The sequence below is a fragment of the Amblyomma mixtum genome, chromosome 7, assembly GCF_055824585.1.
Source record: "Amblyomma mixtum isolate Tamu chromosome 7, ASM5582458v1, whole genome shotgun sequence".
NCBI classification, from domain to species: domain Eukaryota; kingdom Metazoa; phylum Arthropoda; class Arachnida; order Ixodida; family Ixodidae; genus Amblyomma; species Amblyomma mixtum.
Genome location: NC_143018.1, coordinates 64,091,218 through 64,114,413, shown reverse-complemented (window position 1 = coordinate 64,114,413; position 23,196 = coordinate 64,091,218). Strand labels below are relative to the sequence as shown.

The window sequence follows — 23,196 nt, the reverse complement described above, 5'->3', positions numbered from 1 at the left end:
AAAAATAATAACTGCATTGCCATTGTGTATTATTTAACGCTACGGACTGTCTAGACAAGTGAAATATGTATTTTTTTTTAAATGAAAGAATGCATTCGTACGCCTTAAAAACCGTAGCAGACATAACTGATACGAATTCTTCGATGTTTTTGCGTATTTAACATGTAAAGAAAAAATCACACGAAGTCTAAAACTATATAAATTCGAAACCAGCAAAGCTGTGCATGCCGCTGATATGAAAAGCGTAAAGGCCATGAAATAAGCAAGTATAGAGGACAAATATTTTAATGAATCTTTGTCGTTCAAGAACCTTGACATTTTTGTACATATGGAACAGCCAGGAAAAAATCTCAACGACGCTGTCCTTTGTTCCAGTGTACTGGGCAGCAGCAGCTGTCACCGGTCATGTGTTGCGAGTAATTGCACTGCAGTTTTAGTCGCCACAACGAGAACATGTATAAACGAAGTGCTCTGCAAAATATGCATTAGACCTGCGAAGATAAAATGGAAATGCGAAGGTACAACTTGATAAAGGACAAAAAAGTGTCAATGGAAAAAAAGTCCCAGTATATATACACAAAACCTCGCAACAAGATATTTAAATACACGTATGTCTCCATTAAATCTACGTATCTAAGCAAAAGTTACTCTATATAATGCGTCAATCAAGGCTAATGAACACCTTGCGTAATCACAGATAGTAAACTTTACACACGCAAAGACATACGATCCAGGAAAGAACAAAACTATGATAGCTGAAGTCGCGATATTGTCACAGATGGGTCCTTAATCACACAGGCTAGGCACAGGCCGCAAACAGAGAAGCAGAGTCCCAACTTCAAGAGCACGCGAGTTCCTCACTTCTTCGTCCTTTCGGCGCCGCCTGGGGACACCTGGCGGTATTATTCCCCCTCCCGCAAAAAAGAAAGCAAAAACGTGGGCGCGCATTGAGTGAACGGGAGGAAGTAAGCAAGTGAACAAACGGTCACATGCCGCTCAACGGCTGCAGGTACAAATAAAAAGAACACGCGGAAGAGGCTACGTCCCTTACTGCGTACAGTAAGGCTTCATGCGCAGTACGTGCACGACCTCAGGCTGAGGTCGACGGCGCAAACTCGGTAGAGTGCCATCGGGGAGGACTTCATACGTCACATCCGTGATAGGGCGCAACACTGTGTACGGTCCAAAGTAGCGGCTCAGGAGCTTCTCCGACAGGTCTGGGCGACGTACTGGGGTCCATACTCACACTTTGTCGTCGAGGTGGTACTCTACGTGTCGATGTCGTTGGTTGTAGCGTTGTGCATCCGTGACCTGCTGCCGTCGGACGTGCATACGGGCCAGTTGCCGGGCTTCCTCTGCGTGCCGGGTAAACTCCTCGGCGTCCGACGTGAGCTCCTGGTCGTCAGGAGCGCACGGAAGCATGGCGTCGAGCATTGTCTGTACGTCACGCCCGTAGACGAGGCGAAACGGCGTAAAGCGAGTCGTTTCCTGAAGCGCCGTGTTATAGGCAAACGTCACGTATGGGAGGATCTCGTCCCAGGTCTTGTGCTGTACATCGACGTACATGGCGAGCATGTCCGCTAAGGTTTTGTTGAGGCGCTCCGAGAGCCCGTTTGACTGCGGGTGGTATGCAGTAGTCTTGCGGTGGGTCGTGTGACTCAGCTGGAAAACCTCGCGCATGAGCTGTGGAGTAAACGCAGTGCCTCTGTCGGTGATTACGGAAGACGGGGCGCCGTGTCGTAAAACGATGTGGTGTATGAAGAAATGCGCGATTTCCGAGGATGTACTGCGCGGCACCGCCTTGGTTTCCGCATAGCGCGTCAAATAATCAGTCGCAACTATAATCCACTTATTGCCAGATGCTGATACAGGAAATGGGCCCAGAAGATCAATGCCGACTTGGTCAAAAGGTGTGCGAGGTGGTTCAATTGGATGGAGCAAACCTGCAGGCCTTGGCGGTGGCGACGTACGACGCTGGCACTCACGGCAACCTCTGACGTAGCGATGGATGGTCGCTGCAAGTTTAGGCCAATAATAGGCCTCACGCACTGGGGCGAACGTGCGTGCAAATCCCAAGTGGCCAGATGTGGGCCCATCATGACACGCTGAAAGGATGTCGTCGTGGAGGTCTGACGGCACGACTAGGAGGTAGGTCCGGTCACCGTTACGTGAGTTTTTCTTGTAGAGTACGCCATTGCGAATACAAAAAGAGGACAGGTGGCGGGAAAAGGGTCGAGGTACGTTGGAAGCATGGCCCTCTAGGTAATCCATGACAGACCGCAGGTCAGCGTCAGCACGCTGCCTTGCCACCAAGTCCGAACTGCTGACCACACCTAGGAAATGATTGTCGTCCTCTGTGCTGTCATCAGCTTGCTCGACGGGTGCGCGCGAGAGCGTGCCGGCATCTTCGTGTTTACGTCCGGACTTATAGACAATTGTATAATCAAATCCCTGAAGGCGAAGGCTCCAGCGTGCCAGGCGGCCTGATTGGTCCCGGAGATTGGTCAGCCAGCACAAGGAATGGTGGTCTGTGACGACTTTGAAAGGGCGACCGTAGATATAAGGCCGAAATTTCATCGTGGCCCAGATGACGGCGAGGCACTCCTTTTCTGAGGTGGAATAGTTGATTTCGGTGCTCGAGAGTGTGCGACTCGCATACGCGATCACACGTTCCACGCCTTCTTGATGCTGAACGAGGACGGCACCAAGCCCAATATTGCTAGCGTCGGTGTGTATCTCGGTAGCAGCCTCCTCATCAAAGCGAGCAAGCACATGGGTAGTCTGCAGCCGTCGTCGCAGCTCTGTGAAAGCAGCCTCTTGCGCGGCAGTCCAGACGAACGGTGTATCTTCACGCGTTAAGCGGGTCAAGGGTTCAGCGATGTTGGAGAAGTCTGCGATAAAACGGCGGTAGTAGGCGCACAAACCCAATAAGCGCTTGAGCGCTTTCTTTGTAGTAGGACGGGGAAACTCGGCTACGGCGGCAGTTTTCTCGGGGTCGTGTTTTACACCGTCGGCGCTCACAACATGGCCAAGAAACTTGAGCTCTTTGTAGCCAAAGCGGCACTTCTCGGGTTTAAGTGTCAAGTCGGCCAACCGCAGGGCATCCAGCACGGTCCGCAGTCGTTCAAGGTGTTGGTCGAAGGTTTCTTAAAACACCACCTCGTCATCTAGATAAACTAAACAGGTTTGCCATTTGATGCCAGCCAGGACAGTGTCCATCATGCGCTGAAACGTTGCAGGCGCTGAACAAAGGCCGAAGGGCAACACCTTAAATTCATATAGGCCGTCGGGTGTGATGAAGGCAGTTTTTTCGCGGTCACGTTCATCAACCTCAATCTGCCAATATCCGCTCTTTAGGTCGATCGATGAAAAATACTTGGCGCGGCGAAGTCTGTCGAGTGAGTCGTCGATGCGAGGCAGCGGGTAGACGTCCTGTTTCGTTATGGCGTTGAGGTTACGGTATTCAACGCAAAAGCGCAAAGTCCCATCCTTCTTCTTTACCAGAACAACAGGCGACGGCCACGGGCTCTTAGAAGGCTGAATTATGCCGTCTGTAAGCATCTCCTTCACCTGCGTTTGGATGGCGTCGCGTTCTTTCGGGGAAATGCGGTACGGCTGCTGTCGTATGGGGCGAGCATCATCGGAAGTGATGATTCGATGCTTTTTGACCGCCGTTTGCCGCACTTTCGAGGAGGATGCGAAGCAGGTTTGGTATTGAAGCAGTAGGGCGCGTAGGTCGCGCTGTTGAGTCGCTGATAGCCCGGAGCTAATATCGATGCGATCCAGGGACGTGTCCGATTGTACCATGCCCTCGGACGCAAAGCACTCCGTAACATCTGCCAATTGGTCGGCCCACGCGATGGCAGTAGCTCGGAAAAGGCGACTAGGTTCGTTGGTAAAATTTGTAATCAGGAGCTCCGACCGACCGTTATGGAGGTGGACAAGGCTTCGGGCAGAGCAAATGCCGTGTGTCAGTAGCAAGCAAAGGTTGCCCTCGGCGACTGCAGGTCCATCACGTAGCCTATCATCGCATTCAACTCTTGCCAAAACACTGGCGCACGGCGGGATCAAAACACCCTCAGTGGAAATACGAAGGGCGGAGCTGCGTTGACGAACATCGAAGGTGTCGTCGGCTTTCGCTGTAGAAAACGTAACGGTTCGGTTCCGCAGGTCGATAACGGCATCATTCTCACGGAGAAAATCTACGCCCAAAATCAGGTCACGAGAACAGTCGCGGAGCACCAGGGAGCTCACTACGAACGTCGAATCGATGATCTGGACCCTAGCCGTGCACTGTCCAAGCGGAGTAATGATATGGCCACCCGCCGTCCGGATCTACATGCCAGAGCAGGGAGTCGTGACTTTCTTGAGAAGCGCTGCCAATTTGCCACTAATAATTGAAAACTCTGCTCCTGTGTCCACCAACGCGCTAATGCTGTGACCGTCGAGAAGCACGGTTATGTCGAGTGAGAATCGCTCCTTTAGATCACCTGCGGTCGTCGACGTCGACAAAGCTCTATCATCGGATGTCGGCGTCGTCAGGGGGTTCTTACAGCATCGATATCCAGCGACCACGCCCCCGGAGGTCGCTGTCTTCAGTTTTCCCGGCGAGGACTGGGCGAGCGGTCCGCTGTCGCTCGCGAAAAGATCTGCGGATTCGGTGAAAATGATGACCGGCGAGGGGATGGTGATCGGGACTGACGGCGCGCCATGGACCACATAGGTTGCTGCGTCACGTACTCTTCAATCGCAGGGGCCGTTGACCAAATCGGGGTCTTGGCGCATAGGGGGAAAAACCCTGCGGGCCAAGTTCGCGATATGGGCACCGCCGGAACAGGTGACCGGGCTCCCCACAATGGAAACACAAACGTCGTCGGTCTGGGCCACGCCAGACGTCCGCTCTGCGCAGGGATCGTCGGTCACTCGGGATGTGCTTTTTGGCTTCCGACATGGCTGGGTCAGTCCGTCGGAAGAGACGCGTCATGTCTTCGACGTACATGGTAACCGTTTCATTGGGCATCTGCATGCGGGACTGCAGGGTGCGTTCAGCTCGCTCCCGACGATCAGCGCTGACATACGCGGCGAGCAATTGACGTCGGAACTCATGCCATGACAAAATAGCGTCCTCACGGTTTTCGTACCACGTCTGAGCACCGTCCTCCAAGCTGAAGAAAACGTTCCTCAGTTTGGCGGCGTCATCCCACTGGTTAAATGCGGCGACACGTTCAAACTGGAGGAGCCAATCTTCCACGTCCTCCAGCTGAGTCCCGTGAAAGGATCTTGGTAGCCGTGGGTTGTGGAGGGTGTAGTACGCGGCGCCTTGCATGACTGATTGAGGGGCAGGCGCCGAGGTAGTGTCAAATGGCCTGAGCTCAGGAGGCAGCCGGCTAGGTGCCGAGGTAGTCTCCAACAGGCCATGCTCAGGGGGCAGTCCTAGATTACCGCGACTGACCTGATGCACTGGCGTGTCGATAGGGAGAGGTCTGGGGTCCTCGTTGTTAGGAGGGGTGTGCGATATATTCCAGGGCAATGTATCCAGCACCTCCACCACAAATGTCACAGATGGGTCCTTAATCACACAGGCTAGGCACAGGCCGTAAACAGAGAAGCAGAGTCCCAGCTCCAAGAGCACGCGAGTTCCTCACTTCTTCGTCCTTTCGGCTCCGCCCGGGGACACCTGGCGGCAATATATGCTTGGGCCGTGCTGCGGTCGCGACAGCAGCGTATGGTTAGAATAACAGGGGAAAAAGGCAGAAATAAATACGAAAGTACCTATTTTTTAAGTGCCTGCACGGCGACAATTATTCTGCCCATACTTACAGAAAGGTATTCCTTTGACATGATGAAGTCAAAGAAAAAGCAAGCGCAGTTAGCTAAAAAGGAAATAGAAGGACAAACGAAAGCCACGAATGATGCCGCAAGCTGAAATAACCAATATCCGAATGTGTATGTTGGGAAACGCCACGTGGGCAGAGCTTTCAATAAGCAAAGTCAGTCAAGATTGGTTATTGATGTCCTCAAAATTTTCGTATTCGCATGGTAATTTTGACCATGATACTAACTGATGATTGCCTTACGTGACTCCAGGTGAATGGGCGTTGCCACGAAATTCAATCCGAATTAGCAACGTTGGCGCCAAAATGTCTTTTCTAATCTGAAAAAGACATTGTAGGTGACAAAATCCACAATGACTCCCGGCGCCGGTGGTTGTTCTGGTGAGCGGTGCGTCGAAAAATTTTCGGGATGGGGGGAGGGAGGAAGAGGACTAGAGCCCCATAAGAACCCCCCCCCCCCTCCCCCTCCTGGCAACGCCCTTGACACCGTTATGCACTTAAGCTAAAATAACAGCAGAGGTCCACACTCACTCAGCGTCCACACGGACCACCACAGAGTGTGCGCCTGGGAGGATAACGCTGGGTACGGTCAGACTGACAGAGAACGTCGGCAGGACTGCAGAATAAGGAGAAACAAGGTCAATGTTCAAACACCTTCACCTCGAGAAGCATGTGCGTTAGCATCATCAAAAAAAGAAAGCAAGGAAAATTGCATTCTATTGTCCAAACGTAGAGCTTTCATACGCTGCTAAAATGGCTAACAAAGAAGCAGGCGTTCATTCTGTTCTGCCCTAGAATAGATGAAAATTTGTTTCACATTAACTTAACATACCTTTTAACTTCACCTAAGCTTGCTTTTATATTTGTGAGTAATGAAACACTGCCTTTACGCTACATGAGTTGTCTGGCCGTTCGACCACTGCCGGCCGCTCGACTGGCTAAACACAGTTCCAGCGTTAGCAAGAAAGTGGGAGTATGCTACAGGTTGGGCTGATAGAAACCAGTTAAGAGAAATTGTTCGAGGCAGTTCTTCCAGGACTGGGACAGGTTTGCCTAATGTTGGTATGCTTGCAGATCGGTGACTCACCGTATTCGTCAACCTCGAATGCAATCTCGCTCTGCTGGGTGATCTGAAAAAGAAGCACAAAAGGGCAGAGCTCGCCGCCTATTGATTACCTGAAGGAGCTATGGTGCATCAGCATTAGAGTTTAGCTTACTGTGGACCCGTATGTGACGACGGCCTTCCACTCTCCCAGTATCGGGGACTCCGGGAAAGAGTATGAGTGGCTGTACATGCCAGTCGCCGAGGCGTTGCCCTTTGCGCTGAGTATGACCTGCTGCATACTGACGTTCTGCGGATTCTGGAATAATTCCCGGGAGCTGTATCCCTCCACTCACCGACGCAGTTAAGATGCAACCAATCCTATGCATATATAGCTGGTGGATAAGAATGGCCTTGCGTAGAAACAGCCTGCAGTTGCTGTAGAATTATGGCGGAAAAGCCCTCCCACCCAACAACCCCGCATAATCAATTTGATGCGACACTCAACAGCAGTCTGTCTGCAAGGTGCCCCCGAAAACATCTGGCACCTGGAGATGTAAAAATTTCTGCTAACGGGGCTATTATCTAATTGAGATGTCGACCGTAACATTTCGACTTCAAAGTTCATACGGGAGTTTGCAATTTCAGAAACCTTGGTTTCTTCTTGAAAGTCCGATTCCCGCGCGACTTCTCTGCGACTTTAAATTTGTGGGTGCCAGTATTTTGTCTTCTACGTATAACATCAAGTTTTTCTAATTACTGCAATTCTGCAAGACGAGCGTAAAAGTAGAAACGGAACACTGGAGACATCATTAGAAAGAACATTGATCTCAGCGCGTTGAATTGTCATTGTCGGCAAAAAACGGGGGCCCAAAGTACAACAGTGGGAAACTCCATTTGCTACATTTTGGAAACACTCAGAAAGTAGAGCACTACCATGCACATGCCAACTAATCAACGTGATTCTCTTCTACCTTGATCTGAAGCTTGAGATCTCCAACTTTAGGCTTCAGGTCCTCTCCAACGGCAATCATTCTTAAATGGACTGGAAAAGAAGAAGCAGCGATTGTTGAGAATCAGAGGCTGCATTTTGCACTACGTGATTCCGCATTTAAAGAAGGGCATAGACGAAAGGTGCGCTGATTTTGACTTCTTCGTTATATGCACTAACATTTGTGGCGTGCTGTTAAATATTTTTTATACGCAGAGTAAGACAGTTGCACTCATGATATCCAATTAACGGCGGGTTCATGAGCAACAAAATGTTGACCATTGCCAACCGAACTACGGGCTGACAAAGGTAACGAAATTCGCGCTCTATAGGGCAAATCAGCCTTTTCAAGGAAGTGCGCCTGGAAATGACCGAAAAAAAGTAAACTATTTGGACTAGCGCAGTTAACATGAAAACGCTTCTCTGCAACGTATGCTTTACAGAATTCAACATTGGTTTATAAGAAATATAAAACACAGTTCGTCAAATGTTTTTAGGGGAAACCCCCAAGGTGGAGTAGATTTGTAATAAGGGAGTAATTACTCATTGACATCCACCCGAGCGCAGCCTTACGGCTACAGAGGAAAGCTATACAGCTTTCTCAGAAACTTCGTAGTTAAAGAAAAATTCGTCCTGGTCCGGGGATCGAACCCTTGGGGATTCCCCGAAAAACATTTGACGAACACTGTTCCCACTTCGAGTTATTGATCAATTCGCTCTCGCCCTACCATAAGCTTGCCGTCCCGGTTAGCTCAGTTGGTAGAGCGACTGCTCCGGTGAAGCGGTGGTCCCGGGTTCGATCCCCGGACCAGGACGAATTTTTCTTTAACTACAAAGTTTCTGAGAAAGCTGTATAGCTTTCCTTTGTACCCGTATGGCTGCGCTCGGGTGGATGTCAATGAGTAATTACTCCCTTATTATAAAACACAGTTAAACAAACAGCACATTGTACATGCTATGAGCGTATAAAGAAGAAAACTAGCACAGAGGGGAACGCACGAACACTACTTGATGCGTTGCGGAGCTACAGACTCGACCACATGTGGATGAAACTCATCCGTAGAAGAGCTCGCAAAAGTGATAGCTTCTCCGTTAAAGCGGATGCTTGGGCGGGTTAGTACGACATTTTCCTGAATAACAGCGCGAACTATGCGTCTATGCGTCTTGCGTCTTTGTGTCGTCTATGTGTCTTTCTTCAGTCCTCGTCCAAGTTCGCGCTTTTATTCAGGAGAGTTTCTCCGTATTTTTTAATTTTCTGGTCGTTCCGGATATGCTGCACGAGGGCTTATGGGTTGTTTTTGAATGCAGTATTTTTAAGAGCGAAACTAAAAACCGATTATTCGCTGGAGCCTTGAACTTGACCATGAGTAAATAAACAAAGTAAACATCGCCGTTACACAGATAGATCAGCTTCGCTCGGCACTTCACAAGAGAACTATGCTATCAGCGCAGTTTTTTTTCTTTATTGCATGAAAGTACACCCATCCTGACAGGCTTCAAGTCCGACTTAACCAGGTCGCGTGCCGCAACTCGTCATATAAAATCACACCAACATCCTGCTCTCACATGTCCCGCACATCACAAATATGGGAGAACGCATGCGTCGAAGAAAGGGAGCCTGACATGAGGCCGATCCTGGGCAGCATATACTCCTTGCACCATAGCACACTCCTCTCTGAAGAGAAACTTCGCCGCTCATGCCTCGTGGTGAACTGATGATGATGATGTCTGCAGCACACTCTCGTGACGTGCACTGCACATCGCCCACTTCATCAACTTACATCATCGGCACGAACGGATCAGATAAGCTTAACCTCGATCAGAGCTTAACCTGACTCTAATATAGCCGCCAGACGTGCCGATGACTTAGCAAAACAAAAGCACGAGGTAATCAGGCTAAACACGCGCTTTCGCATGTCTACTCGGTTTAAATACGTAAAAAACCCAACTACTTTTTCTTGCAAAAGATAAATGTTTGTTATTCCAGGCTTTCAAAGCACCGCAGTGATAGGCTGTGGAGCTCGCCTGCTGAGGACGAGGTCGCGGGTCAGGTTTAAAACAGTTGGTCAAACGAGCTCAGTTTTAAAGCGTTTGGAAGATGTGATCAAAAAGCACCGAAATTGTGTAAGAGTAAATTTTCAGGAGTCGTAGTAGCATGACATCTAAAGCTTCGCATGGGCTATAAAAGACGTCGTACTGGAGGGCTAAATGTTTGTTTTGAGTATCTGAGGTTCTTTAAAGTGAACTTACATAGCATTTCGACTTCATAAAATTTCCTTCCCGGGGAAAAGATTGAATCCCACGATTATGCACTCAGCAGACTAATGGCACTGATGAAAAATAAAAAAGGGTATAACATGTTGCCGGAAAGATGGTGAATACGTTAACACATCGAAACTTCTAGCGAAAGACAAATACAGGGCAGAATATCGGACCAGTACCACTGACAAGTCTGTTTATTAGAAGTTCGCCGCCGCATATTCGGGGAATATTGTTCAGGAAAAGGTATTAAAATCAAATTAATTATAAAAAAGTTGAACCTGGTTGCACTCGCCACTACATCGATACAAAGGGGCGCTACACAATCCATCAACCTATGTCATGGCCATCTAATCTACCTCCATCTCTTTCCTACACATCACATCTGTCTATTCACATTAGTTGTAAACCAAATTCGCGTGAAACAATCGAAGCAAGCCTGCCAGTCTCCAGTCCTGTCTTCAACTCCCTGCAGTGAACGTATCCTACTCACCTGTCTGCTTAGGCGTGTAGATGGGCTTGTCGCTCTGCATCAGCATGTACCCACTCTGAGGGCTGATCGGAATGCGAGCCTCCTTGATGTACACTTGACCGCACTCGACCACCAGGGACACGTAGGAACTTTCATTCAGGCTTCCCCCAGGAGCGATCAGCTTGTCCGGATCGATCCACACGTGCACCAGCCGGGACTCACCTGCGGAGGACGTGACACATGTTCCTGGACGAGGACATGGCTGAGCTTTTCACCAAGAAGCAACCAAAGTTCGGACCTTTTCTCTACTGCACCCCTTTCAACGGGCTACGTACGCTGAAGAAGTTGAAGTGCGTGAGAATCTGTCAAATGGTTCAGTCAGATGCGGGCAAGCTGAGAGAAAGTTCTAAGACCTGGAATTTTATGCAGCAAATGATGTTCGACCGGTGGTACCTCGCACATGCATTGCTCCTGAGAGTCAAGTTCTTCTGGACATGCCAGAAAATCAGCACGGAAGCTTCTCAACGATGCCGTATCACTTAGTTGGTCTAAAGTAGGACAAGTAGGCTTAGAACTGAACTCACTGTCACATTCGCACTTCAGAAATGTCACAAACTGAAAAAAAAAGTTTTGAGCCAGAGATCATTACCGCCACTTTTTTTTTGCGTCTGAGAGCAACAAATTGGCTGTCACTTCTTGAATTTCTCTACGGAGTGTTCCGCACTTTAATTATTATATCGCAACTTTTGATAATTCCTTCCTGGATAATTATTGCAATGAAAAAGGCATTTCGTGTTCGCGGCTAATACGCAGATGAGCACATGAACGCAAAAATGCCGATGCAGTGTTAGAAAACATCTTGTCATTTTCGCTCGTACTTCTCTACCCTCTTTTTCCTCCCGTGTTTGTAAACTATAAATTATTCCTTCAAATGTTTAGCTAGGAAGAAACCCTTTGTAGCGAGAAATACCACTGATACCCTGCGTGGAAGCTATATACAGTGTCTGCGAAGTGTGTGCGCGCTGCACTATTAATAGTACTCACAGCTCGAAACGTTCCGAAATCTGCATCCATCCTCGTCAACTACTCGGAGGCTCAACTTGCCAAGAGCTATTCATATTTTTACGGCTGGTAATATTCCTGCGCTTTTGCACTGGCCGGTCGCGTTGACACGACAGCCAAGGAGCCGAGCCACCAAGGAACCTTATTTAAAATCGCCCAATGCAAAACCATGGCCAAACAACGTATTCACTAGAAAGAACAAAATCCCATGTGGCATGAATCGACTGTATTTCTTAGCCAGTATTTTTTAGCCGTATATACAATAAGAACCAGTCCACTCACCCTCCAGTTCCACCATGTGGAAGGAGAGTGCTCTAAGTAAATTGCTGTTTTGTTCTTTACCACCTGTGTTACCTGGTAGTACAGCTACCACCGTGTCACGACAGCAAGCGCATCACAAAATTATGGGAGGTCCAAAGTTACTACCAGATACAGCGAAATGACGATGACTGCTGTAGATCCCCCTACCTCACGCCCATGTTAAATGGGGGTGGAAACACTGTGGTTTAGCTTAAGAGGAACTCCAAAACCGTAATATTATAGGAACGCTGTACGTAGCCCACTAGGAGAAATCGCGGCATCGTCGTCGTCTACGCAAACCACCCCTCATAGCTTCCGAGATGATGGTATGACTGAGGGTAGCGGCAACACATGCCCATCGCGTTGCCTTAAACCCTCTATTCCAATTTCGCATTACCCCGCTCGCACAGTTAGTACTACAATAGGAGTAAGGCTGTGTTAGTTTTTTTGTTCTATGAATTTCTCACTTGAGTTGCTCATTAGGGAGACTTCTTTTGAGACAGTACTCCTTGCAAGGCACCATACCGACTGCAAAGCTTTACTTTAATGACCGAAAGTTAACCTGAGACCGCTTGAAAGAAAGGTATATTTTAAATTATTCTAGCGAAATATATGAAGAAAGCAAAAGCTTAAAAAAAGCAAGTAATGTATATCTTGAGATATTTGGATTTTAAGGTTTGAGATAATTACGGAGAAAGGAAGGATACAGATTTGCGAGTACAAATTTCATAAAAACATTGGCTGAATTAAGTTATCGCAACATTACATCAACAGCCATTTTCATCACAAAAAAAAATCTCTGAAACATTTCGCTGCAAAAAACTACAGATCTCCCATGTTCAGTTGCTGAAGAGAGAACCCACTTTACATTGCTACTGAGTAGCGCGAAACGGCGACAGAAAAGAAAGGAGACCTTGCTTGAGAAGGAATTCACTTTTATTCACAGTTTTTGTTGTTAAATCTTGAGTGACCATTACAACATGTTGCATAACCCTTTGACTTGCAGTTAAGCCATGCTTAAAAGATTTCTTTTTTCCAAATAAGCCTCAACTGACAGCCCAGCGCTTTGTTGTGTGTCCTCTCCTTTCTTGTCTGTCGTCGTTGCGCGCAGCTCCGTAGCAATGAATCCAAACCAACTTGCCAGTTAGTCGTTATAGGCTATTATACAGCAGTCCTCCTATCCAGGCGTGCCCACTCAGGATAATGCGCCTTATATATACATTGATATCTTCATACGCCTTATATGCAGACGCCAATTCCTTTACTTTCGCAGAGGGAGGTAGTCGGTCAGTATACCACCCGATTCCCCGCTCCTAATTTGGTAAGCACTCTGGCAGTTTTTCAAGAGTTTTATTGTTAACCTATTTAGCTCTGCCCCACCCACGCTGGAGAAGCGGTTTGGCGAGGACCGGAGGCCATCGCAGCATTGGTGTGACAGAGATTCACATGCGGCGCGCGAGCTTCCGCCTTGCAGGAGCAGTCAGAAGCTATGAGAAAAGGTCACGTGACACGCGAGCTTCGCAGGGACGCGATTTGATGAAGGTCGCTGTCCGCACACATCGACGTGTGATTTTTTTTTAAATAGTTGATACTTGCGGAGCCATAGAGCTAAGGGTAATCGTGTTTTCAAAACTCTGAAAGCATATATGGCTATTACACACTGTCAGGTACAGATGTATAATGGCAACTAGGTATTTTTATAATAGCTAAGTCATTAACATTAGATTTTAGTTAACAATCTCACTAGTTAAATGATTCACTTGTTTTCTTTTCTTTTATTACTTTCTCCAACCCTGCTATTACTTTGCCGCAACAGGTTAGTTTTTGCCTCAAAAAGTCTATTTTTACCAATCAATTTACCAATTTACCAATATTTTACACCTGGTACTGACTCATCAACGGCTGCAAAACAAAATCTCCTTCGCTTCCAGGCCAGCGCGCTTTTAGACAGTTGCTTTGAGAGCAAACGTAACACCTAACGGCGGTTTTTTACCAATGGATTTCGCTACAGAGCTCACATGAGTGTTCCCGAATGACCAACATCGAAATCTTCAGGGTACTAACTACATAAACCGGCGAAAACCTGCGGCTGCGCCAAACTCAATGCCGCTGCCCAGGTTAGAATCGCTTGCAAACGCTGGTGCTTATGTTGCTGTCGAGGACATTAGATGAAGCCCGCGCAAGCAAATCCTCCACGATGTTATTAAATTCCATAAACGCCGCCGGCATAAACGAAGCCTAGCAATCACCGCTTAATCGAGGTTTCTCCGCTAGCGACGGGAGCACGCAACAGCGCTCCCAGTGGTGTCGCGTTTTTCACGAGTTGTTTTTGTCGCCCACGTTCAGTCTTTCAGTCTGACATCCTACACCAAATACAGTTTCCAAGCTGCCTCCCCTCGACCAGATTCTTTCTCTCTAAACTGAGCACGGCTGACCCAGACGGGCATTATCGCAAGCCGTCAGCACTAGGAGTGTCCTGTTCGGAGGCCAGAGAGGGTAGCTCTGCTTTATCATACGGCGCGACTTTCAAGTGATAAACGTGGTCTTCCCCATGACGCTGTAGCCGGGAGACGGCTTTATGAACATGCACTCCTTGCCGGCGCAATTGGCGCTAACGTCAAAATTCAACACGGCGTTTGATCGGAGCCATTTGCTATAGCTCTCGCTACATTAAATTTTACTGATTCCGGTGCCTGGCAATCACCCAACCTGCTCCTTCAGTAGTTTCCGAAAAAGAGCTTGCGAATGCCCATAGTGCCAACCAAAACACTAATAAATGGCGAAAATCGCTCCAGACCAGTGCCTATGTTGTGTGTGCTCATCCATTGTTCTTTTTCTTCCCTCGTTCTGGTTACCCTCGCAGTGATTAGAACTGGGCGAACGAAATCACACTTCGAACAATGTGATGAAGGAGATGCTGACATTTTGCCCGTACCCGTTTCGTGTTAAGGGAGAGAGAGAGAAAGAGAGACTGAGTACCTTGTTGTACTGTGTTTTTAATTCGCTTGATGGCGATGTAAGCACATAAACTCATCATGCAAAGAAGCTCGGTTAGTCCTAGTTTCTAAAAGAGCGCTTCTTAAACCAATGCAAGAGCGTACTGGCGAGATGAGGTTTCCTCTTTGGTTGGCTAGTGATAGGCCTAAAACATGGTCTGTTACCCGGAATCGTGGCTGTGCGGGGATAGAGTGGCTAGAACTCGCCACCACAGCTCCGATTCTCTCCAACCTCTGGAGACTAAATTCTTTGGAGTGTTTTTCCTTTTTAACAACTTTAACATGAGTGAATGTCCGGTGTAGTAGTAGTAAGGTTCACTTTATTTCACAAATGTACATGCAGTCTTTCGAATGAGCCACAGGCCAAAAGGTAAAAAAAAATAACTTGAAAATGCCTGTGGCTCATCTAAAAGCCATTACAAAAAAATAAATTAAATAAACTCATACATACAACGGTGGCAGGTCGCATACGAGCACACTATAGAAACAAATCATAATATTTACGGTTGAACGGATTGCTACACAGGGAAGTAGTTTTGAAACTAGAAAAAGTGAGACCCGCATGTAAATTTGCAAGCAATCCTTGAGATTTGCCTCCGGAAAAGTCAGTTTTCCGTCTAGGTATAGAATCAAACTCTATGACTGCTCACAGCGGCAAAAGCCACACGTGCAGATGGCTCTAAGGGACCATATGAAGGATTGATCACTTGAGCATGCGCTGTTGACCGCTCTTCGTAGCGGCGTATACATGCGGCGTGCGGTAACATCAAGTTACAAGTCTCTATTAAAATGCTATACGATGGCTACATTGTGCATGCGCCCATGGCCGCGAGGGCTCAGGTGCAGAACTGCTGCGGGCACACCTGTCATCTCGGAGTGATCGGCACCTCTGCATTGGCGCCTCGCGGTTGCGATATGTGATACCGGTGCAGAAGAAAACTATGCTAAACCTGCCTATTGCCCAGTGATGGTTTGTGCTCCTTAACCTCTCAAAAGACCCCAAGTGCATAATTTACGACATCTCTAGGGACGAAGAGCAGAGAGAGGTATTTTTAACGAGCATCTTCCAACTTCAACCTGCTCACCAGTGTCTCGCCTATTCCCCGTTCCTTTGGCGACCCTATTTAAGCCGCTGTTCTCACGAGCGTGCTGGGGACAGTACAGAGGATCGCGAACAGTGACATTGCTTGAGCAGGTCCTCATAGACAGTACGACGAGAATATGCCGATATCTGAGACCTTTGTACTTTCTTTCTTTGCATTACAAGGTGGAATTGACCGGTGTAGCTTCGCTTATGTGTTGAAAATGACGTGCTCTGTCCATGCAATGTCTTATCTCGCCGTACATCATCGAGACAAGGCAAAAAATGGCATACTTGAATACAGTTCCTTCATTCGTTATCTGGAGACGCTTTATTGACACAAAACAATTTTCCTTTTCGTTCCCATCCGTTGTCCCCTTCTGAACACATAAACAACACCAAACTAAATGAACAAGCGTCTAGTGTAGCCGCAGTCCACTGTTTAATGTTTCAGGGAGACGACCTGTCTCGTCTCAAGACGTGTCCTCTTGTCGAAGCGTGTGCTTGCGAAATGACGCTCTTCTCACAACGCTTGTTCATTTAATCTCGAGAATCCCGTCTTTCTGCCATGCCGCTACTATGGATCTGTATGAGCATGGTAGTAAAGTGGTCATCGCCTCGTTAACGTCCTTGCCTCTCTTTCCTTCCCTATCGCTCGTTCTTTCCTGAAAACTCACCTGGGCCGAGACTGAGGGTGTCTTGGTAGATGGGCAGCGTCTGACGCCCGATGCTGCTCAAGGTTAAAGTGATGATCCTTGGCAATCCCCGGCTGAAGACAGCAATCGTCTCATCGACTCCGGGCCGGACCATTCTGGGCGCTACGATGACGCAGCTCCACCTGGGTGGTTATACAGTATTCAGTGGAACACGCATACTATACATAATTCCTTCAAACTGACTTCTTTAGATCTTCAACAACTTCGGTGAAAGGAATGTCCATAGGACTTGGCCTAACTGCACGGTGCCCTGTCGACGTTTACTCTCCAATGCAGCGTTGGAAAGACAGAGATCATGAAAGAAATAACAAGACTGGGAACAACGGCACTAGAAGCTAAATAATTGGATGGCTGATGGTCAAGACAATGAAGCAAACAAACGCGGTGCATTCGACAATCCCTAAAAAAAGCAGCAAAGATAACAAAGGGAAGTACGAAAGAAGTGTTTTTGAAATTCGAAAGCAATGGATAAACATGCACTGATATCATCCGCATCATAGCCTGATATAACCAGTCCCCATTAAAATGATGTCAGTTAATGAGCTTTTCAAGGCCTTTACTCTCATTACACAACTGCTTGCTGGACGCTTCGTAAACGGTACTGATGTGTTAAAATACCTTTGTAAGGAACAAAGTTTTCCAAAAAAAGCGGCTTTGTAAAGACCTACACACTGGCATATGTGTTTGAGGCAGCCTTAAAAGCATATCTGTTCGGTATTGAGAATATCAGCTATTGCCTTTCTCAAGAAGCTTTCTCCGCGCTAGGCACCATTGTTCGTTTAACTGATGAGTGCACGGGTCATATGTGGCAGTGTGATCGTTTTCGAATACATTTGAAAGATACGGAAGAGCATGCGTTTCTAGGCATACCATCGAGCTTTGGTTGAGAACCGAACTTTTACATAGAGAGCCTAAAATCTCGACTAGTCTTTGTAGGAAGAGGGGTCTGCTCTACATTTAGGTCTCATCAGGCTCCGGCATCTTGCATGGTGTGCGCTACATACGCGCACAAGGTTCACACAGGAGCGCGGTGCTTGCAGAACTCATTTCGACAAGCGCATTCACGAGTGCGCATGCTGTATCGTGGTAGAGTCAGTGGCCTTCACCGCGTGTGTGTGCATCTCAAAGAGTGGCTGCATCTGTTGCAAATTATATACGGCTATTGAGTAGGAGAGATTGGCGTAAAACTAGACATTTTCATATTATCGCCACTTTATTCATAAAGTTGGGATCAGATTAATTTAATACTTTTTTTGTTAAACAACCTGTTAGATATTCACTACAAATCAGATTAATGCTCACGAGACTCGGTTTTCTTAAGGAGACGCAAAGACTGCAAAGTGAGTCGTGATTGATAAAGGTAAGAAAGCAGAAAGAAATCCGCATGCAACTTTCGCCGGTACTGTACTGTGCAGCACGAGTGAGCAACCGCATAGGATTAACTTAATTTACATTTCAGAATTAGGTATGGTTTGATGACAAGTTTAACAGGGCTTTCTGCTCCCGTTCTAATTAAAAATTACTTCCACGACAGCCCACAAGTGTCGCCAGACGCTACATCGTGCCGTTCAACAGGGCTTAAGCCAACGATGACAGTTTTGTATCTCGCTTGAAACCTGTGCCATTTTTGTTAACGGGTAAGCGTTAAGAATCCCGTCAGTAAAAAATTCTTTGTCGGCGTTGTGAGTGAAAAAGAAGGTGGTCCACCTGACATCTAGTCACGGAAGCTGGTGATGTCATCATTACCTGTCCACCGGACTGTGGCAAACTGCTCATTGTGGCAGGTGTGAGTTAAATCGCAATCAAGGTCGCCCAATCCCCAACGGTTGCTGTGTTTTAAACCGCTACCTGCCGGAGTAGCGGCGAATCGCTTATCCGCTGCTCTACTGCGCCACGGTGGTTGAGGAATCCCCGCGGTATGTAAATGTAAAGATGATAATGATCTTGCCTGCGAAGCGATACGCAAAGAAGACTACAGGCAGCTGAAGGGACACATTAGCGCTTTTTCGCGGAGCTTAAGCGTCTGGAATCTTTTACCGTTCCCTACGATAGTCTGAAGGTGCAGAAGGAAACAAAAATCCCTGGATGGAGGGAATAAGGCATGTAGAAAACTGTGCAGACCATTAAAACTTTAAAAGCACGAACTGCACAAGATATTTTTTCGGATCCCAACGATGTACTTTCTTCGGAGACAACTTTGGTAACGTATGGAACATAATGTGAAAATGATGCAGACTCTGCAAGCGGCCGCGTTGGCGCAGTGGTTATGGTGCTCGGCTGCTCATCTGAAAATCGCGAGGTTCTTCCTGGCCGCGGCGGTCGCATTTCGATAAAGACCAGATGCTAGAAAATTGAAAACTGATTTTGGGGAAAGGAAATGGAGCAGAATCTGTCTCACATATCTCGATGGACACCTGAACCGCGCCTTAAGGTAAGGGATAAAGGTGGGTCTGAAAGAAAGGAAGGAAGAGGTGCAGTAGTGGAGCAGATGCTAGAGGCCTCTGTACTGTGCCATTTCAATGCACGTCAAAGAACCCCGGGTTGTTGATATTATCCGGAGCCCTGCACTACGGCGTCCCTCATAGCCTGAGTCTCTCTGGGACGTTAAATGCCCTTTACAATGCCATGTCAGTGCACGCCAAAGAATATCGGGCTGTAGAAATTATCCGAAGCCCTGCACTACGGCGTCGCTCATAGCCTGAGTCTCTTTCATACGTTGAACGCCCTTCACCCATAAAAAACAAACATGCTCTCCTGGGTACGACCTACAACCGAGAGATCAAAAGCTTGTGTTAAGCGCTTTACGGATCGTACTAGACCACACGTCCTGTACATTCAGCCGAAGCGAAAGAACTACAGCTGTGGCAAAAACAGATAAAAGTTGCGAAGAGAGCAGGAACCTTAAAAGTATCATGTAGCCAGGCTGCACTTAAAGCCTGGCTGTTGTCCCATATGAACTGTATCTTATCGGGGAACAAAAGAACACCAGGTTTTGACTGGATGAGCGTTTGTTACGAGAGTAGGCTCAGAAAGATTGAGCAGCTGCCCACTGAGCTACCGTCCCGTGAATTGAATGGAAGGCCGAGAGTTTTAATTTTTGAAGGGCGTTTTATACTGCCCCGGTTTTTTTTTTTTTTTCACCGCACATGGCGGTGCAAGGTGAGACATTTCGAGCTTATTATTTTAAATGTTTACTGCGTTCGGCTTCAGAAGCCCTTTTCATATTTATTGATCGTGACGCTAGGCTTTCAGCACATACGGCTGTATTGATTGTTAGTTATTGCTGTTATTGATGTTGCTGTCATCGAAGATAGGATAGAGGGGTTAATACTAAAAACGAGAAACAGCAAAAAAGCGCGGCTTCCACGCTGTCAGCCTCTGCAGGCGTTGTTTTGGTTGAAAATGGTAGTCACGTCGTTTTGTGGGCCGTTCTTATTACACCCTCGGGGGCTTTCTGACAACAGTCACGTAATACGCACGCCTATGGAGTCGTCCAGTTACGCGGACCAGATTTTTTGCTTCGGTTTTTGCGATGTTTGCCGTTAAGATTGAAAACTAACCCCCATAGTAGCAAGACAGTGGAAGTCGCCAACACCGGATAGTAACGGCAAAACTTTTATGCGGCTAGTGATCACAATAATTAGTCACGAAGTGTGGTGCTTCTGTTGAATTCCTCTCTCTCTTCGCCCGTCGTCCCCGCTCGCGCTCTCTCTTTTCAAAATGAACATAATCCAATTAGTTTGACTTGCCATCCTACTACAACTATACCCGCTTGAGTTCTATGCTGCGATGGGTTTTGGCACTGCTGCCATATCTGTTGCATGTAATGCGACGGTCTTAATGAAAACTCTAGCTTGAAAACCCGCAGGTGGGATTATATTCAAGGACGCAGCTCATCTATCTTTCACGTGCCGTGTGCCGAAACGGGATTGCTTCAGGTAGGCAAGCAGCCCTCTTGCCGTGTGCCTCTCCCCCATCCTTCGGGCTAGTTTCCGCTGGATATCACCAACCCACTAAGCTAACAATTATTTGCAGAAATCGGCGTCACTACGCCCGTACTTTCCAAGAACAAGCGCAAGGAACACAATCCACTAGACAAAGTGAGGACGACAAGGACATCGTCCGGTTTGTCCCTTGTGATGGCGCATCGTAATCATGGAAGGCAAACTGGCTCAGCGTCAGGGGTTACACTGCAGCTTCTGTGTAAAAGGCCTTTCAAAGGAGAACAAGAATACGACTTCGATAAAACGAATTCAACCTGTCGGAGGGTTCAACATAACGTGTTCGCCTCTGCTGCAGTAAGAATGCCGTAATCATGGTGTATAAGGCGGATTAGCGGAGTTAAATGGCACCACAAAAAGCCCGTTGTGCGCGAGGAATGTGGCAGATATGTGCAGTTGATACGGTGAATGAGCATTCGGTCACGTTAGTAATGATTAGCATTCATATAACCGAATAAGTACGTCATTATTTTTCGGCTATTTTCTTTTGCTTTCCTCCTGTCTGCGAGGGTTACTTCTTCGTGCTTTTTGTAGGCTTCTAAATGCTTCAGGATCGGATTACCATTAGGTGAGCTTAGACTAGAGCGAAAACTGTATAATGCGGTACGTGTTGTTCTTTCGCCGGTCTGTGTTTAGGCATTCTGTGTTTCAATGCGCTCTGCGTTCCCTCATTTCACGTCGGTGAGCCTGAGAGCACGGTATGAAGCACTGCGACAGTGAAGCCAAAGCCGGCAAGCAATCTTATGTTTAAGCGTTAGAGGCGGGCTTAGCGTTCCTATTCTCAGCAAGCCGTTTGGTTTTTCGAATTCGCACTGAGACTTAATTCCTTTTTGTGAGAGTGTCTATGGAGGGCAAGTTTCCAGGAACTGCACGTATGTCTAAGTGAACTAGCAGACACAAATGCGAAAATTTTTGTTCAAAAACACTGACAGAGATAAATAAGGGAAGTTCACGGTGCTAGAATATAAATACAAAGAATTATGAAATACTACTCACACTGTCGGCACGCAGAGGACACATATCCAAAATATCCAAGGAAGTCTACGAGCGCTTGACGACCACATGCTTGTAGCTGGTCGCCCTTGGCGGCCAGCTGCTAAACTCTTCGAGCGGCTACGGTGCCGCAAGAACATGGACGCCAGCGTATCTGCGCTGCCCGCGTGCAAATACTTTGTTAGCGCGAGCCTGGGCCTATCTTTCAGAGTCTCGTATTTCGCGCAAGCAGTTATCTTGCCCTACGGTTTGACCGTTGAGTCAGCGCTGGGCAGCGCCCTCTGTGATGTGAAAATTGGCGTGTTGAAAATAAGCGTGCAGCCTCGCCGTGCAGCCATGTGCAGCCAGTGCGCTCTAGTCCCTGGTTCAAGCAGTTGTTCTTTGACTGATAAGCAGTCAGTCGTCTTCTCCTGCCTTATTTCATTTTGTGGCCAGGCCGAGCACCGGCGTCAGCTACTAGCCGAATTAGTTGTGTCAAGACAGAGTAAGCTTAACTGTCGCAATGACTTTGCAGCGTTAGCGCTCTTCGGCCAATGCCTCCTTAGAAGGCATTGGCCGTGTGCTAAGATACGGCGGGACCAGGAGCAGCGGGCAGGACTTTTCCAAATTCGGCGAGACAGTGCTTTACGACGCTTTCAGCCAAACAACCTACGTCAGGGGCCTGTATTTGGCCAAAGCAGAAAGAAGCTTCCCCTTCTAATACGGTAAAGAGGATACGCATGGGGCATTTGCCGACTAGTTTTGCAGGTTACATTCATATCGATTCGAAACCGTTTCCTCAGTCAATAAGGATGCTGCAACAATAGACGTATGCTAGACGGCGGCATATGCCGCCGTCATTCACCACAACCATGTTGTTAGGGTCTGTCCCGCACTGTGTCTCTGGGGCCTCTGGATCAACCACGAAGTGTGACTACCGGTCACAGGATACTTCTGTTGCTGCGGATTTCATCATCCTCGGGAGGGTATGGCTGTTTACCACTGAGACAACATGCCAGCATTAAGCTTAGAGTCATTGGAATTGTCGGATGCAGGTTTCGAATCGACTTCACTGCGGTTCTAGGCCATTGTGGAAGTGAGTTTTCAGAAAATGCGAAGTAAATGCACTTCGTGCCTAATAATAATTGAGGATTCTTCGCTCTCCTTCCTTATCTCTATCCCCAATGATCTTCTCAACGCAAAGTAGCTTGTAAGAAAATTTGAAATGCCGGAGTTTTGAACGTTGTGCCCAAAATGTCTTTTCTAAACAACCACAGATATCCGTCGTACGTCCGAACTAGATCCGAACGCCCTGCGCCAAGATAGGACGTTCATAAGACGTACGAACGCAAATCGGTTTGGGTAACCTAATCCGTACGTCCGTCGGAGGTACGGACAGTGTCCACTTTTGTATATCCGCATGAGAGACGAGGTGTACGTCCGAACGATTTCCCAGGCCATGAGTATGAA

At 47.6% G+C, this 23,196-nt stretch overlaps 1 protein-coding gene across 1 annotated transcript in view; it reads right to left on the bottom strand.

Annotated features, from left to right (window-relative positions):
• The window catches only part of LOC149336302 (complement C3-like), a 103,718-nt gene extending 81,885 nt beyond the window's left edge, over positions 1 to 21,833 (bottom strand). The window contains exons 1-7 of the mRNA XM_089552809.1: positions 21,751 to 21,833; positions 16,715 to 16,875; positions 10,620 to 10,820; positions 7,851 to 7,921; positions 7,052 to 7,195; positions 6,922 to 6,964; positions 6,366 to 6,450 (exon numbers count right to left, since the gene is read on the bottom strand). Coding sequence (XP_089408935.1) covers positions 6,366 to 6,450; positions 6,922 to 6,964; positions 7,052 to 7,195; positions 7,851 to 7,921; positions 10,620 to 10,820; positions 16,715 to 16,875; positions 21,751 to 21,818 — 773 coding nt within the window. The 5' untranslated portion in view covers positions 21,819 to 21,833. The remainder of the gene's footprint in view (positions 1 to 6,365; positions 6,451 to 6,921; positions 6,965 to 7,051; positions 7,196 to 7,850; positions 7,922 to 10,619; positions 10,821 to 16,714; positions 16,876 to 21,750) is intronic.
• Positions 21,834 to 23,196: the final 1,363 nt, after the last annotated feature.